This window comes from Erythrolamprus reginae, chromosome 5 (genome assembly GCF_031021105.1).
Source record: "Erythrolamprus reginae isolate rEryReg1 chromosome 5, rEryReg1.hap1, whole genome shotgun sequence".
Lineage (NCBI taxonomy): Eukaryota > Metazoa > Chordata > Lepidosauria > Squamata > Dipsadidae > Erythrolamprus > Erythrolamprus reginae.
In genome coordinates this window covers 113424444-113440636 of record NC_091954.1, presented here as the reverse complement: position 1 = coordinate 113440636, position 16193 = coordinate 113424444, and the positions used below count along the sequence as shown (strand labels likewise).

General features: G+C 39.8%; 1 protein-coding gene across 1 annotated transcript in view; it reads right to left on the bottom strand.

Annotated features, from left to right (window-relative positions):
- The window catches only part of LOC139168625 (cytochrome P450 2J5-like), a 63220-nt gene extending 55802 nt beyond the window's left edge, over nt 1-7418 (bottom strand). The window contains exon 1 of the mRNA XM_070754248.1: nt 7248-7418. Within this exon, the coding sequence (XP_070610349.1) occupies nt 7248-7418 (171 nt within the window). The remainder of the gene's footprint in view (nt 1-7247) is intronic.
- Nucleotides 7419-16193: the final 8775 nt, after the last annotated feature.

Genomic DNA, 16193 nt, shown 5'->3' with positions numbered 1-16193 from the left:
GTTGTAATTCCTTATTATTTCTACTTACCCCTTCTTTGCCCTACAGCTGTCAAGAAAGCATCCTCTGGTCTATCAGAAAATCCATCTGAGAAGCCGACCAGTCCTTCTTTCACAGTTTTGAATCCAGATAGCACTACTAGAAGGTAATGTCCAACCCACATGGAATATATATTTCCATACCTTTTTACGTGCTGCAATAGTAAAACAAAGTTATGAAATGTTACGATCATATAAAATAGATTGTTTAAAGCTAAACTGCCAGCTATTGTCTTCCCTAAACCCTAAATTCTAAGACCTTTCACCAAATGTGTGCTAAGATTCATGCCAAAAACTTCAGTTTGCATTTTCTTTATTTTCCAGGGAGATATTTCTTTCTCTTTGTTTCTTCCTGAAACCCACTATCTCCTATCTGTTCGCTCCATTCATTTAATCCTTTAACATATTTAAATGTTTCCATAATGTCCCCCCTTTTCCTTCTGTCCTCCAGACTATACAGATGGAGTTCACTAAGTCTTTCCTGATACGTTTTATGCTTAAGACCTTCCACCATTCTTGTAGCCCGTCTTTGGACCCGTTCAATTTTGTCAATATCTTTTTGTAGATGAGGTCTCCAGAACTGAACACAGTATTCCAAATGTGGTCTCACCAGTGCTCTATATAAGGGGATCACAATCTCCCTCTTCCTGCTTGTTATGCCTCTAGCTATGCAGCCAAGCATCCTACTTGCTTTTCCTACCGCCCGACCTCACTGCTCACCCATTTTGAGACTGTCAGAAATCACTACCCCTAAATCCTTCTCTTCTGAAGTTTTTGCTAACACAAAACTGCTGATACAATACTCAGATTGAGGATTCCTTTTCCCCAAGTGCATTATTTTACATCCTTTACAGCACTCATCAGAGCATTCCCCATGGTCCAAGACTGGCACATGTTCCTCCTGTCTAAGTCTGCCACCCCTTGTGTTGGCCAATGGCAGGACACAACAATCTGCTCCTGAAGTTTTTGGCTTTGTAACCTACATCTTGAATTGGGTTATTCTTTTCCTTCTGACTTTTTGATGAAATAGTGGAACCTAAGAGAAAAATGTAGCTTTCAGTATCTAGACAAGGGTTATTTCGACTGGACTTAGCACACAATGAGTAATTTTACTGGTGACTATTGGAGGAATATTATTAGAGTATGGTAATTCCACCAATAGTATGTATGTATGTATGTACATATGTATGTATGTATTTATTTGTTTGTTTGTTTGTTTGTTTGTTTGTTTATTTATTTATTTATTTATTTATTTATTTATTTATTTATTTATTTATTTATTTATTTTGTCCAATACAAATTGAAAGTTAAAGAGAATAAAAACGTGTAGTAGTAAATATCAGGGAAGGGATAGAAGAAGAGATATGAGAATAGAATACGTCAATGAAGAGTAGAGGAAAGGATATATGAATGAGAGAAAAGATATATAAAATATAGGAGAGAGAATTGGACAGGGGACGGAAGGCACACTAGTGCACTTATACTCGCCCCTTACTGACCTCTAAGGAATCTGGAGAAGTCAATCATGGAAAGTCTAAGGGAAAAATTTTGGGGGTTGGGGGTTGACACCACGGTGTCCGGTAATGAGTTCCACGCTTCAACAACTCGGTTGCTAAAGTCATATTTTTTACAGTCAAGTTTGGAGCGGTTGATATTAAGTTTGAACCTGTTGCGTGCTCTTGTGTTATTGCGGTTGAAACTGAAGTAGTTGTTGACAGGCAGGATGTTGCAGAATATTGCCCAACTAAATCAGTGGTTCTCAACCTTTCGAATGCCACAACCTTTTAATACAGCTGCTCATGTTGTGATGACCCCCAAACATAAATCTAATGGTAGTTCTCCCAACAGAGCTTTACCCTGATTGGCAGGAAGGTCAGAGGGACACCCACTCTGTAAATGCCTGATTGGTTGGATTGTAAAAAATAGGTTCCAAAGTACCAGAATAGAAGCTTTTGTTCCTAACACCATGGGAAATTTGTCTGTTCCCATGGTCTTAGGTGTGAAATGATTGCTTGACCCCCGCAAAGGGGTCCCGACCCCCGAGAACCACTGAACTAAATGATTCCCCCCATTACACAAAGTTTCCTGAATGCTACTTCTGAATATTAAAAAGTTAGGTGTCTTACACTGCTAAGAGAATTGAAGTAGGAAAACATGCCAGAAGTAGAGAGGTGGTTTAATTAGATTGTGTTACTACCAATATCTAGGTCAGTGTTTCCCAACCTTGGCCACTTGAAGATATTTGGACTTCAACTCCCAGAATTCCCCAGCCAGCGAATGCTGGCTGGGGAATTCTGGGAGTTGAAGTCCAGATATCTTCAAGTGGCCAAGGTTGGGAAACACTGATCTAGGTTATACTATACCAGATACCAAGCACACATACCAAGACAAACCTGTTCTATTGCTTCCTCTTCCAACCAACTGCATGTGAATCATTATCTAAGGTAGCTGTTAACTCTTCAGAAGGAATTTTTGAAACCATTATAGAACTACAGAATTAGAAGGGGTCATTTAAGCTCATTGCCACCCATTATCCATTGCAGGAAGACAAAACAAAGCATCTTCAACAAAGGAATCTCTTGTCTTATATGAGCAGAACGAGGAGGAAAAATTACCTCTCTCAGGTGAATTTTATTATTTTTTATTTTGTTTTAAATTTATGTATTTTGTCCAATACGCAATACACATTGAAGAGAATAGACATGTAGTAATATATATAAAGAAAAGGATAGAAGAAAAGATATAAAAATAGAGGAGAAGATATATGAAAGGAAGAAAAGATAAATGAGATAAGGAGAGACAATTGGACAGGGGACGGAAGGCACACTAGTGCACTTATTATTATTATTATTATTATTATTATTATTATTATTATTATTATTTATTGGATTTGTATGCCGCCCCTCTCCGCAGACTCGGGGCGGCTAACTTATGTACCGCCCCTTACTGACCTCTTAGGAACCTGCAATCGTGGAGAGTCTAAGGGAAAAATGTTGGGGGTTAGGGGTTGACACTACTGAGTCAGGTAATGAATTCCACGCTGCAACAACTCGATTGCTGAAGTCATATTTTTTACAATCAAGTTTGGAGTGGTTAATATTAAGTTTGAATCTGTTGTGTGCTCTTGTGTTGTTGCGATTGAAGCTGAAGTAGTCATTGCCAGGTAGAACATTGCAGCATATGATCTTGTGGGCAATACTTAGATCGTGTCTTAGGCGTCATAGTTCTAAGCTTTCTAGACCCAGGATTGTTAGTCTACTTTCGTAGGGTATTCTGTTTCGAATGGAGGAGTGAAGGGCTCTTCTGGTGAACTATCTTTGGACATTTTCAAGAGTGTTTATGTCCGAGATGTGGTATAGATTCCAGACAGATGAACTGTATTCAAGGATGGGTCTGGCAAAAGTTTTGTAGGCTCTTGTGAGTAGTGTGAGATTGCCGGAGCAGAAGCTGCGTAGGATCAGATTAACAACTCTAGAAGCCTTTTTGGCGATATTGTTGTTGTGGGCTTTGGCACTTAGATCCACGAAGCAGTGGAAGTGATGTGCCGGTGCCTGGAGGCTGTTAGGGTCTGGATGAGTGTCAACAGACTCAAACTCAACCCTGATAAGATGGAGTGGCTGTGGGTTTTGCCTCACAGGGACAATTCCATCTGTCCATCCATCACCCTGGGGGGGGGGGAATCATTGACACCCTCAGAGAGGGTCTGCAACTTGGGCGTCCTCCTTGATCCACAGCTCACACTAGAGAAACATCTTTCAGCTGTGGCTAGGGGGGCGTTTGCCCAGGTTCGCCTGGTGCACCAGTTGTGGCCCTATCTGGACCGGGAGTCACTACTCACAGTCACTCATGCCCTCATCACCTCAAGGCTCAACTACTGTAACACTCTCTACATGGGGCTACCTTTGAAAAGTGTTCAGAAACTTCAGATCGTGCAGAAGGCAGTTGCGAGAGCAATCATGGGCTTTCCTAAATATGCCCATGTTACACCAACACTCTGCAGTCTACATTGGTTGCCGATCGGTTTCCGGTCACAATTCAAAGTGTTGGTTATGACCTATAAAGCCCTTTATGGCATTGTATCGGAATATCTCCGGGACTGCCTTCTGCCGCACGAATCCCAGCGACCAGTTAGGTCCCACAGAGTTGGCCTTCTCCGGGTCCCGTCGACTAAACAATGTCGATTGGCGGGATCTAGGGGAAAAGCCTTCTCTGTGGCGGCCCCGGCCCTCTGGAACCAGCTCCCCCCAGAGATCAGAATTGCCCCCACCCTCCTTGCCTTTCGTAAGCTCCTTAAAACCCACCTCTGTTGTCAGGCATGGGGGAACTGAGATATCCTTTCCCCCTAGGCCTATACAATTTATACATAGTATGTCTGTGTGTGTGCTTGTTTGGTTTTTAATAAGGGTTTTTAGTCATTTTAAATATTAGATTTGTTATATGCTGTTTTTATTATTGTTGTTAGCTGCCCCGAATCTACGGAGAGGGGTGGCATACAAACAAACAAACAAACAAATAAACAAACAAATAAATAAACAAACAAACAATAAATAATAAATAATAAACAAACAAACAAACACATGTTCCATTATCAAACATTTCTTAGTAAGATTGAAGTAGAATCAGAGCTGGGTTCCTTCCAGTTCGGACCAGTTCATCCAAACCAGTAGTAAATCGCTGGTTCACGGAGCTGGTTCAGTCGGTCCGTGGATGCTGCCATGTTTTTGAGAATTTATTTTCTGATTTTTTTTTTCTTCTGCACATGTATAGAAGCCATGTTTCCGGCATTACACATGTGTGGCCATCTTGTTTTCGGCTTTTTGTGAGGGGATTTTTGGCACTGCACACAAAACAAATGTGCTCCCATGAGGAGTGGCTACATTGCGCATGAGGAAGTGAACCAGCGTTGAGGTTAGAAACCCCCCCCCCCCCGACTAGAGTTTTCTTTCTAAATTATTCAATCCTGCTCTGTGAATTTTCTTTCTGGTTTGTGAAACGTTGGTGAGCAGGTCTGAGCTTGAATATTCTGGCTCGATGAGGTAATCAAGCATGATCATTAGCATTTGATTAATTAAATTCCTCATCGTTTTACTAGGTTAATAGCTTTGTTTATAGATTTTTTATTTTTTTCTCAACGATTTCCATAGAATATCTCCGGGACCGCCTTCTGCCGCACAAATCCCAGCAACCGGTTAGGTCCCACAGAGTTGGCCTTCTCCGGGTCCCGTCGACGAAACAATGTCATTTGGCGGGACCCAGGAGAAGAGCCTTCTCTGTGGCGGCCCCGACCCTCTGGAACCAGCTCCCCCCAGATATCAGAGTTGCCCCCACCCTCCTTGCCATTCGCAAGCTCCTTAAAACTCACCTCTGTCGTCAGGCATGGGGGAATTGAAATTTCACTTCCCCCTAGGCTTATAGAATTTATACATGGTATGCTTGTTTGTATGATTGGTCTCTTAAATTGGGGTTTTTTAGATTATTTTTTAATATATTAGATTTGTTACATTGTCTTTTTTATTGTTGTTAGCCACCCCGAGTCTTCGGAGAGGGGCGGCATACAAATCTAATAAATAAAATAAATAAATAAAATAAATATGTATATATATGTAACATATTTTTGCAAAGGAAGGGTGCTAACTTGACAACAATCACATAATACACTCAACAAAAAAATCACTCACATTGTGTTTGTGTGTGTGTGTGTGACAGAGAGAGAGAGAGAGATGTTTTTGCTGAATTTGAAAATTAAGGGAGACTAGAATAGATCTATTTCGGCCTTGTGCTGACCTCATCAGCTAGCCATACCCTCACTGGTATTTGAACTTGCAGCCTTTGCCTTCCAAGGCAGAGAATTAACCTCTAAGCTACAGGATCTCATCCTTTCAGCTTAAAATATATCAGTAACAAACATAGCTGTTCATTTTTATCCAGTTATAATTCGGTATCCTGTTTTGCACCTATTTTTTTATCAGTCTGTTTTCTTCATTTCTCTACACTCCCCCCCATCTCCAACTCCTTCTTCGTCCTTCTCTACCCATATCTACTTCCCTCCACTCCTTCTCTTCTCCCTTCCCTTTCTACCTCCTCTTTCTTCCTCCTAATCTTTTCCTGAGTGATTCTAATCCTAATCCATTTTCTATTTAACAGACCGATAACATATTCCCATACATCTTTAAATTACAGGCGTCTAAAAATCATAATTTTTATATAATTTCTATACATGTATCTCCTTATCCTAGGTATATACTGTTAGTCTAATGCTGCCTCCTTAAAATCTAATTTTTTTCACCTACATCTACTACCATTTATTTTCATTTTTTAAATCTTCTATTCATTCTAATTTATTTTCTCTATACAGTAATCCCTCGTTTTTCACAGGAGATGTGTTCCATGACCACCCGTGAAAAACGAATTTCCGTGAAGTTGAGGAAAGATATTTTTTATGTATTTAACGAGTATTTGGACTTTTAAAACCCACCCTTTGCATTAAACAGTCATTCTAGAATGGAAGACTAGAATAGAATTTTATTGGCCAAGTGTGATTGGACACACAAGGAATTTGTCTTGGTGCAGATGCTCTCAGCATACATAAAAGAAAAAGTTACATTTGTCAAAAATCATGTGGCACAACACTTAACAATTGTCACAGGGGTCAAATAAGCGATAAAGAAACAATCAATATTAATAAAAATCTTAGGATACAAGCAACAAGTTACAGTCATACAGTCCTAAGTGGGAGGAAAAGGATGATAGGAATGATGAGAAAAACTAGTAGAAATAGAAGTGCAGATTAAATAAAAAGTCTGACAGTGTTGATAATGTTCTATATAATATATATAATATTCTAAAATTCTATAATGTTTCTCAGCTGGAATTACATGTGATATCCTACTAGCTTCTTTAATAGAGTACAGTAGTACTGTAAAATAATTTTATGAATTTTTAATGGATTTAAAATTTTCAATGGATTTAATGGATTTAAGTCCCCTTTGAAAACATGCGAAGTAGCGAATCCGCAAAAGATGAACCGCGAAGTAGCGAGGGATTACTGTATATTAATTTATACTCATTTTCTATCCAGTCCTAAAATTTCACCTATACATTAAAAAATTCTGTATCTTCCTTATCTTTACATTTGTTTATATTTATGATACAAAGAAAACAATTGAGTATTATTTTTATATGTGACTTGCTGATTATTTAGAATGAAATACCTTACGGAAATAATCTTCACGAAGCCAAAACCCATACATCCACAAGGTCCCTATCAGAGGTAGAGCCAAAGGACCAGGAGGCAAATGTCTTCGGGACCAGAGTTGTTGAATGAAGAGGAGGATCAGCAGAGCCAGCAGCAAAAGACACAGAAATATCCCCATCCCCATCATCGTCCTTCTGATTCTTTATTTCACACCAGGTTAGAGAATTGCAACCTGTCATTTAACATTCCGTCTAATGAGCATTTTGTGAACAAGATGTTATGAGATAAAATCCAGGTAGCATAGTGGTTAAAGGATGAAATTATGGGCAGAGAGCTATAGGTGTTTTGAAATACCTGTATAAAAATGACATCACCATACAAGCTGTCTTTGGAAAGGGGCGGCATACAAATCTAATAAATAATAATAATAATAATAATAATAATAATAATAATAATAATAATAATAATAATTATTATTATTATTATTAAATGAACAGGTATACATATAAAACATTTATCATATTGAATCAGTACGGTAGTGGCCAAAATTGTGGAAATCTTTTGGGAACAGAATAGTACAGTATTTTTGAGGTTTGATAGCTAATAGTACCATAAAATTATATATCCCCTGTCCAGGTAACATGGGTTTTAGCCCAGTTTAATCTTTTCAACCTTTGGCTTTTTTAATGGAATTCTAGATTTTTAGGCCAAATTCCTGCAGTCTGCATCGAACAGTTTTTGCACTCAATTTCACATTGCATTAGACCATTTTATCTTGTATAGACGCAGATGATTTTCACTAAATGAAAGAACACAAAAAGCCCCAACCAACTTGATAACAATCACATAAGACACTGACAAATCTCCTCAGCTTCAATACCCAAGTCAATATGTGACAATACGTGACAATATGTGGTTATGACCTATAAAGCCCCATCGGACCAGAATATCTCCGGGACTGCCTTCTGCCGCACGAATCCCAGCGACTGGTTAGGTCCCACAAAGTTGGCCTTCTCCGGGTCCCGTCAACAAAACAATATTGTCTGGCGGGACCCAGGGGAAGGGCCTTCTCTGTGGCAGCCCCGACCCTCTGGAATCAACTTCCCCTGGAGATTAAGATTGCCCCCACCCTCCTTCTTTCGTAAACTTCTCAAAACCCACCTCTGTCGTCAGGCATGGGGAAATTGATTCCCCTGGGCCATTTCCGCTTTACGTATGGTCTGTATGAGAAGTATGATTGTTTTTATATTAAGTGTTTTAAATTGTTTTAAGTATTGGATTTGTACTGTTTCTTGTTGTGAGCTGCTCCGAATCCTCGGAGAGGGGCAGCATACAAATCTATTATTATTATTATTATTATTATTATTATTATTATTATTATTATTATTATTTATTTATTTATTGGATTTGTATGCCGCCCCTCTCCGTAGACTCGGGGCGGCTAACAACAGTAGTACAAAACAGCATGTAAATCCAATACTGAAACAGTTAAAAAAACCCTTATTTGTAAAACCATACATACAAACAAACAAACATACCATGCATAAATTGTAAAGGCCTAGGGGGAAAGAATATCTCAGTTCCCCCATGCCTGATGGCAGAGGTGGGTTTTAAGGAGCTTACGAAAGGCAAGGAGGGTGGGGGCAATTCTAATCTCCGGGGGGAGTTGGTTCCAGAGGGCCAGGACCGTCACAGAGAAGGCTCTTCCCCTGGGGCCCACCAAATGACATTGTTTAGTTGATGGGACCCGGAGAAGGCCCACTTAAATCTAATTATTATTATTATTATTATTATTATTATTATTATTATTATTATTAACAGCAACTGAATCCTACTGTGATCTGATTGGCTCATTGCCAAGACAAGATGATACCTGATTGACTGTCTAAACCAGTGTTTCCCAACCTTGGCAACTTGAATATATTTGGACTTCAACTTCCAGAAATCCCCAGCCAGGGAATGCTGGCTGGGGAATTCTGGGAGTTGAAGTCCAGATATCTTCAAGTTGCCAAGGTTGGGAAACACTGGTCTAAACACTCATGTCCACTGGCTACAATCAGATGAAGGAAAGCTACCTGATATCCAGCTAAACAAGTTGTGCTTTCTTTTTCTGGTTCTTCGACTATAACTTTTCATAGAATACAGATAACTCAACAAACTTTGTTGCACTATATTCCTTTAAATTATCTTTCCATTGCTATATAATTTTATGGCATGACATTTTAAAAAATGGTGTTATTAGCCATCAAAAATACACTTTCCCCAAAAAGGTTTTCACAACTTTGACCACTGGTATTTTGTATTTAGTTGTATGCTTTTCTGGTTATTTAAATTTAAGCCTGTGTGGGAATAGCACGCAGTTTATAAGGGTGTGGATGCATCGGCATTTTTACAACCGGAACATCATTGAATTCTTTCACTCCTTCAGGTATCTGGTCTCCCACACATGTACACTGACCTGTAGATAAGACAAAGCATGCACAAAGGAAATAATAATCGATTCTTCAGAGTACAGGCAATAACATCGCCAAAAAGGCTTCAAGAGTTGTTACCCTAATCCTGCGTAGCTTCTCCTCCTGTAATCTCACACTACTAGAAGGATTTAGGGGTAGTGATTTCTGACAGTCTCAAAATGGGTGAGCAGTGTGGTCGGGCGGTAGGAAAAGCAAGTAGGATGCTTGGCTGCATAGCTAGAGGTATAACAAGCAGGAAGAGGGAGATTGTGATCCCCTTATATAGAGCGCTGGTGAGACCACATTTGGAATACTGTGTTCAGTTCTGGAGACCTCACCTACAAAAAGATATTGACAAAATTGAACGGGTCCAAAGACGGGCTACAAGAATGGTGGAAGGTCTTAAGCATAAAACGTATCAGGAAAGACTTAATGAACTCAATCTGTAGAGTCTGGGGAAAGAAGGAAAAGGGGGAACATGATCGAAACATTTAAATATGTTAAAGGGTTAAATAAGGTTCAGGAGGGAAGTGTTTTTAATAGGAAAGTGAACACAAGAACAAGGGGGCACAATCTGAAGTTAGTTGGGGGAAAGATCAAAAGCAACATGAGAAAATATTGTTTTACTGAAAGAGTAGTAGATCCTTGGAACAAACTTCCAGCAGACGTGGTAGATAAATCCACAGTAACTGAATTTAAACATGCCTGGGATAAACATATATCCATCCTAAGATAAAATAGTATAAGGGCAGACTAGTTGGACCATGAGGTCTTTTTCTGCCGTCAGACTTCTATGTTTCTATGTTTCTATGATTAAAAAGGAAAAGTTATTTATTTTCCGACACAATTAGAGAAAATTGGAATTTCAAATTTGCAATCCCAGTCCAGTTGGAGATCCAACTGGATTTACAATGCCAATTGCCTTATGCTGTTACTTGCACCAGACCACCTGATAGGGGACACAATCTGAAGTTAGTTGGGGGTAAGATCAAAAGACTTCTATGTTTCTATGTTTCTATGATTAAAAAGGAAAAGTTATTTATTTTCCGACACAATTAGAGAAAATTGGAATTTCAAATTTGCAATCCCAGTCCAGTTGGAGATCCAACTGGATTTACAATGCCAATTGCCTTATGCTGTTACTTGCACCAGACCACCTGATAGGGGACACAATCTGAAGTTAGTTGGGGGTAAGATCAAAAGCAACATGAGAAAATATTATTTTACTGAAAGAGTAGTGGATCCTTGGAACAAACTTCCAGCAGACATGGTAGATAAATCCACAGTAACTGAATTTAAACATGCCTGGGATAAACATATATCCATCCTAAGATAAAATACAGAAAATAGTATAAGGGCAGACTAGATGGACCATGAGGTCTTTTTCTGCCGTCAGACTTCTATGTTTCTATGTTTCTAGATTTCCATGTTGAATCTTGGTAACCTTTAGATTCAGTTTCTAGAGTTTTTCTCTCTCTTTTACTTCCATTCATGTTCTTCAGGTGGGACACCTTTATACCTGGCCACAGAACAGTAACTGCTAATGGGGCATTGGACTACCTTTCATACCTTTTCTTCGGGGATTTCAATATTCTTGGGATAAACATATATCCATTGTAAGATAAAATACAGGAAATAGTATAAGGGCAGACTAGATGGACCATGGGGTCTTTTTCTGCCGTCAGTCTTCTATGTTTCTATGTTTCTAACCAGTGCATATAAAACTTTCACCAGACCAATCCTTGAATACAGCTCATTTGTCTGGAACCCACACCGCATTTCATATATAAACACTTTAGAAAACGTCCAGAGATACTTTACCAGAAAAGCCCTCCACTCGATTTCAATATTCATGCTCAGATTGTCAGTTCAAGAATGGCTCGCGATGCTGGCTTTGTTTTGCAACTGCCATGGATCTGTTCCCACTACTATTGGGCTTTGATGTTTTGTTTCTCTCTGAAGATTAACCAGCTTTGCATAACTCTTATTGCTATGGATAGATGTGGAAATCTGTAATAACAGGAGATGACTTTCTTCAGACCATGTTTGTTTTGACTTTGTAAAACTTTTATTACAGTCAAAGACCATCAATATAATAAAAACAGAACATCCAAGAACCGTTTGAGATTAGATTAGATTAGATTTATTGGATTTATATGCCGCCCCTCTCCGTAGATTCGGGGCGGCTCACAACAATGGTAAACAATACATAGTAACAAATCTAATATTTAGCAATCTCAATTACAGTTATAAGTTAAAAAATCCAAAAGAAACCCCAATATATAAAAAACAAGCACACAGTCGAATCATACACAGAGACTACATGGGCAAGGGGGAGATGTTTCAATTCCCCCATGCCTGACGGCAAAGGTGGGTTTTAAGGAGTTTCCGAAAGGCAGGGAGGGTGGGAGCAATCCTAATCTCAGGGGGGGGGGAGATGGTTCCAGAGGGTCAGAGCCACCACAGAGAAGGCTCTTCCTCTGGGTCCCGCCAGACGACATTGTTTAGTCGACGGGACCCGGAGAAGGCCCACTCTGGGACCTAACCGGTTGCTGGGATTCGTGCGGCAGAAGGCGGTCCCGGAGATATTCTGGTCTGATGCCATGTAGGGCTTTATAGGTCATAACCAACACTTTGAATTGTGACCGGAAACTGATCGGCAACCAGTGCAGACTGCGGAGTATTGGAGTAACATGGGCATACTTAGAGAAGCCCATGATTGCTCTCGCAGCTGCATTCTGCACTATCTGAAGTTTCCGAACACATGGAATGGAATGGAATGGAATGGAATAGAATAGAATAGAATTTTTATTGGCCAAGTATGATTGGACACTCAAGCAATTTGCCTTAGTGCATATGCTCTCTGTGTACATAAAGGAAAAGATAAGTTCACCAAAAATGATAAGGTACAACACTTAATGATAGTCCGGGTATTAATAAGCAATCCAATCATACTAGGAACCAGTCAATATAAATTGTAAGGATACAAGCAACAAAGTTACAGTCACAAGTGGGAGGAGATGGGTGATAGGAATGATGAGAAGATTAATAGTAGTGCAGGCTTAATGAATAGTTTGACAGTGTTGAGGGAATTATTTGTTTAGCAGAGTGATGGCATTCGGAAAAAAACTGCTAAGCATGAGACAAAATCTCAAAAGATTCAGTCAAAGAAACACCAAAGAAAGCCCCAAACCAGTTCTAAATCCATACCCAGATCAAGTCACAAGAACAGGAGGTAAGAAACTGGACACATTGTTCCAGCAACACCTATTACTTTGGGCACAATTAAAATAGGCAAGGCCAATACAGTCTCTAAAAATGGGTGAGATTGCATCATAGTGAATAACCAGGCCAACCAGCATTCTACCTGTCTCCATGCATATCCTTGGATCCAGAGAAGGTGTGGATTCCACTTCCTTATCCTCACTTGACTGTAGTCAGATGCTTGTTCTTCCTGCCTGGATCATCCAGGCTTATCTGTCACAGCTGTGTCCCCCTGGGCTCTATCTTGGCCTGCCACCCATCCAATAGTCCTGGCTGTGGCTGCCCCATTAACCCTCTGCTCCCTGATCCATCTCTCTCTGTTGCCTCCATGCTGTCTTTTATTATTATTATTATTATTATTATTACATCAGAGGATAATCAGAACTGCAGAAAAAACAATTGCTGCCAACCTGCCTTCCATTGAGGACGTGTATACTGCACGAGTCAAAAAGAGGGCGGGGAAAATATTTACTGACCCCTCACATCCTGGACACAAATTGTTTCAACTGCTACCCTCAAAACGTCGCTACAGAGCACTGCACACCAAGACAACTAGACACAAGAACAGTTTTTTTCCGAACGCCATCACTCTACTAAACAAATAATTCCCTCAACACTGTCAGACTTTCTACTAAATCTGCACTTCTATTCTACTAGTTTTTCTCATCATTCCTATCACCCATTTCCTCCCATGTTGACTGTATGACTGTAACTTGTTGCTTATATCCTAAGATTTTTATTAATATTGCTTCTTCATTGCTTATTTGACCCCTATGACAATCATTAAGTGTCGTACCACATGATTCTTGACAAATGTATATTTTATTTTATGTACGCTGAGAGCATATGCACCAAGACAAATTCCTTGTGTGTCCAATCACACTTGGCCAATAAAAAATATATTCTATTCTATTATTATTATTATTATTATTATTATTATTATTATTATTATTATTTATTAGATTTGTATGCTGCCCCTCTCCGAAGACTCAGGGCGGCTCACAACAGTAATAGGAACAATATAACAGTGAAACAAATCTAATATTAAAATAAAACATATCTAAACCCCCAACAATTTAAAACCATACAACACATACATACCAAACGTAAGATATAAAAGCCTGGGGGAGGATGTCTCAGTTCCCCCATGCCTGGCGATAAAGGTGGGTCTTGAGTAATTTGCAAAAGACAAGGAGGATGGGGGCCGTTCTAATCTCTGGGAGGAGTTGATTCCAGATGGCTGGGGCCGCCACAGAGAAGGCTCTTCCCCTGGGGCCCGCCAAACGACATTGTTAGTCGACGGGACCCGGAGAAGGCCAACTCTGTGGGACCTTATCGGCCGCTGGGATTCGTATTCTGGCCCAATGCCATGTAGGGCTTTAAAGGTCATGACAAACACTTTGAATTGTGACCGGAAACCGATCGGCAGCCAGTGCAGGCCACGGAGTGTTGCAGAAACATGGGCGAATCTAGGGAGCCCCACGATGGCTCTCGCGGCCACATTCTGCATGATCTGAAGTTTCCGAACACTTTTCAAGGGTAGCCCCATGTAGAAGCGTTGCAGTAATCGAACCTCGAGGTGATGAGGGCATGAGTGACCGTGAGCAATGACTCCCTGAATTCTTTCCCTGAAATGTCTAGACCCAGCTCATCTGTTATGGTTGGCTCGCAGCCGGGCACTCTGGCAACGAACAAAAAGACCTTGACGCTGTTTCTGAGTGGTCTAACACATGGCAACTCCAAATCTCAACTAGCAAATGCTCTGTCCTACACATTGGGAAGAAGAATCTGAACTCCAAATACAAACAGAATAATCAAATTATCACAGATAATCCCCACTCGGTTAAAGACCTTGGTATACTAATAACAAAAGATTTAAGTGCCAAAGCCCACTGCAACAACATAGCCAAGAAGGCTTCAAGAGTTGTAAACCTAATCCTACGTAGCTTCTGCTCTGGCAATCTCACACTGCTTACCAGAGCTTACAAAACTTTTGCCAGACTCGAATACAGCTCATCTGTTTGGAACCCATATCGCATCTCAGACATTAATACCCTTGAAAATGTCCAAAGATACTTCACCAGAAGAGCCCTTCACTCCTCCACTCGAAATAGAATACCCTACGAGACTAGACTTTCAATCCTGGGCCTAGAAAGTTTAGAACTAAGACGCCTTAAACAAGATCTAAGTATTGCCCACAAGATCATATGCTGCAACATCCTGCTTGTCGGCGACTACTTCAGTTTCAAACACCACAACACAAGAGCACACAACAGATTTAAACTTAATATTAACCGCTCCAAACTTGACTGTAAAAAATATGACTTCAGTAACCGAGTTGTCAAAGCGTGGAATTCATTACCGGACTCCATAGTGTCATCCCCAAACCCCCAACACTTTACCCTTAGATTATCCATGGTTGACCTCTCCAGATTCCTAAGAGGTCAGTAAGGGGCGAGTACAAGAGCACTAGAGTGCCTTCCGTCCCCTGTCCTATTGCTCTCCTATATCTCCTATACTTTTCTTCTACTCCTATATCTCTTGTTCTATTCTTTCATTGATATGTTCTATTACTATACCTTCTTTTCTATTATTTCTTAGATATATTTTACTTTGAGTATCTCCTCTATAACCTTCATCATGTATTTTACTATGTGTATATAGATATATACCCACTAAAACCCTCATTGTGTATTGGACTAAATAAATAAATAAAAATAAATAAAATACTTTGTTTCCAGAATACAAGGAAAACAAAGGGACTACCATTAGGGTAATATGTTTTATCACCACCCAAAAGGAACAAAGATAAAACATGATCATTTTCTTCTTCTTTTTCCACACGTATCCTTTTAGTCTTTGTTGACCTTGTTAGGTATGTTGTATGAACCCAGCAATAGGTTGAAGAAGTTTCAGTATTGAGTAAATAGAAGCAAAACACAATATTATATTTTAACTATTTATTTATTTATTGGATTTGAATGCCGCACCTCTCCGAGGACTCAGGGCGGCTCACAACGTATCAAAGAAAACATTACAATACATCTAGAGCCAATTTAATATAATTTAAAAAGCTAAAAGTTCTAATATTATTTTAAAAATGAATTGATGAATATAGGTGTTGTGGTTGGCTCTGGGCCAGCTCCTGCCCCAAGGACTGTGGGGGTGGGGGGGTGAATCCTCCCAGTGTCAGAGGCCTGTTTTACTGCCGGCTGCTTCGGACAGTGAAGCATCATCGGAAGCAG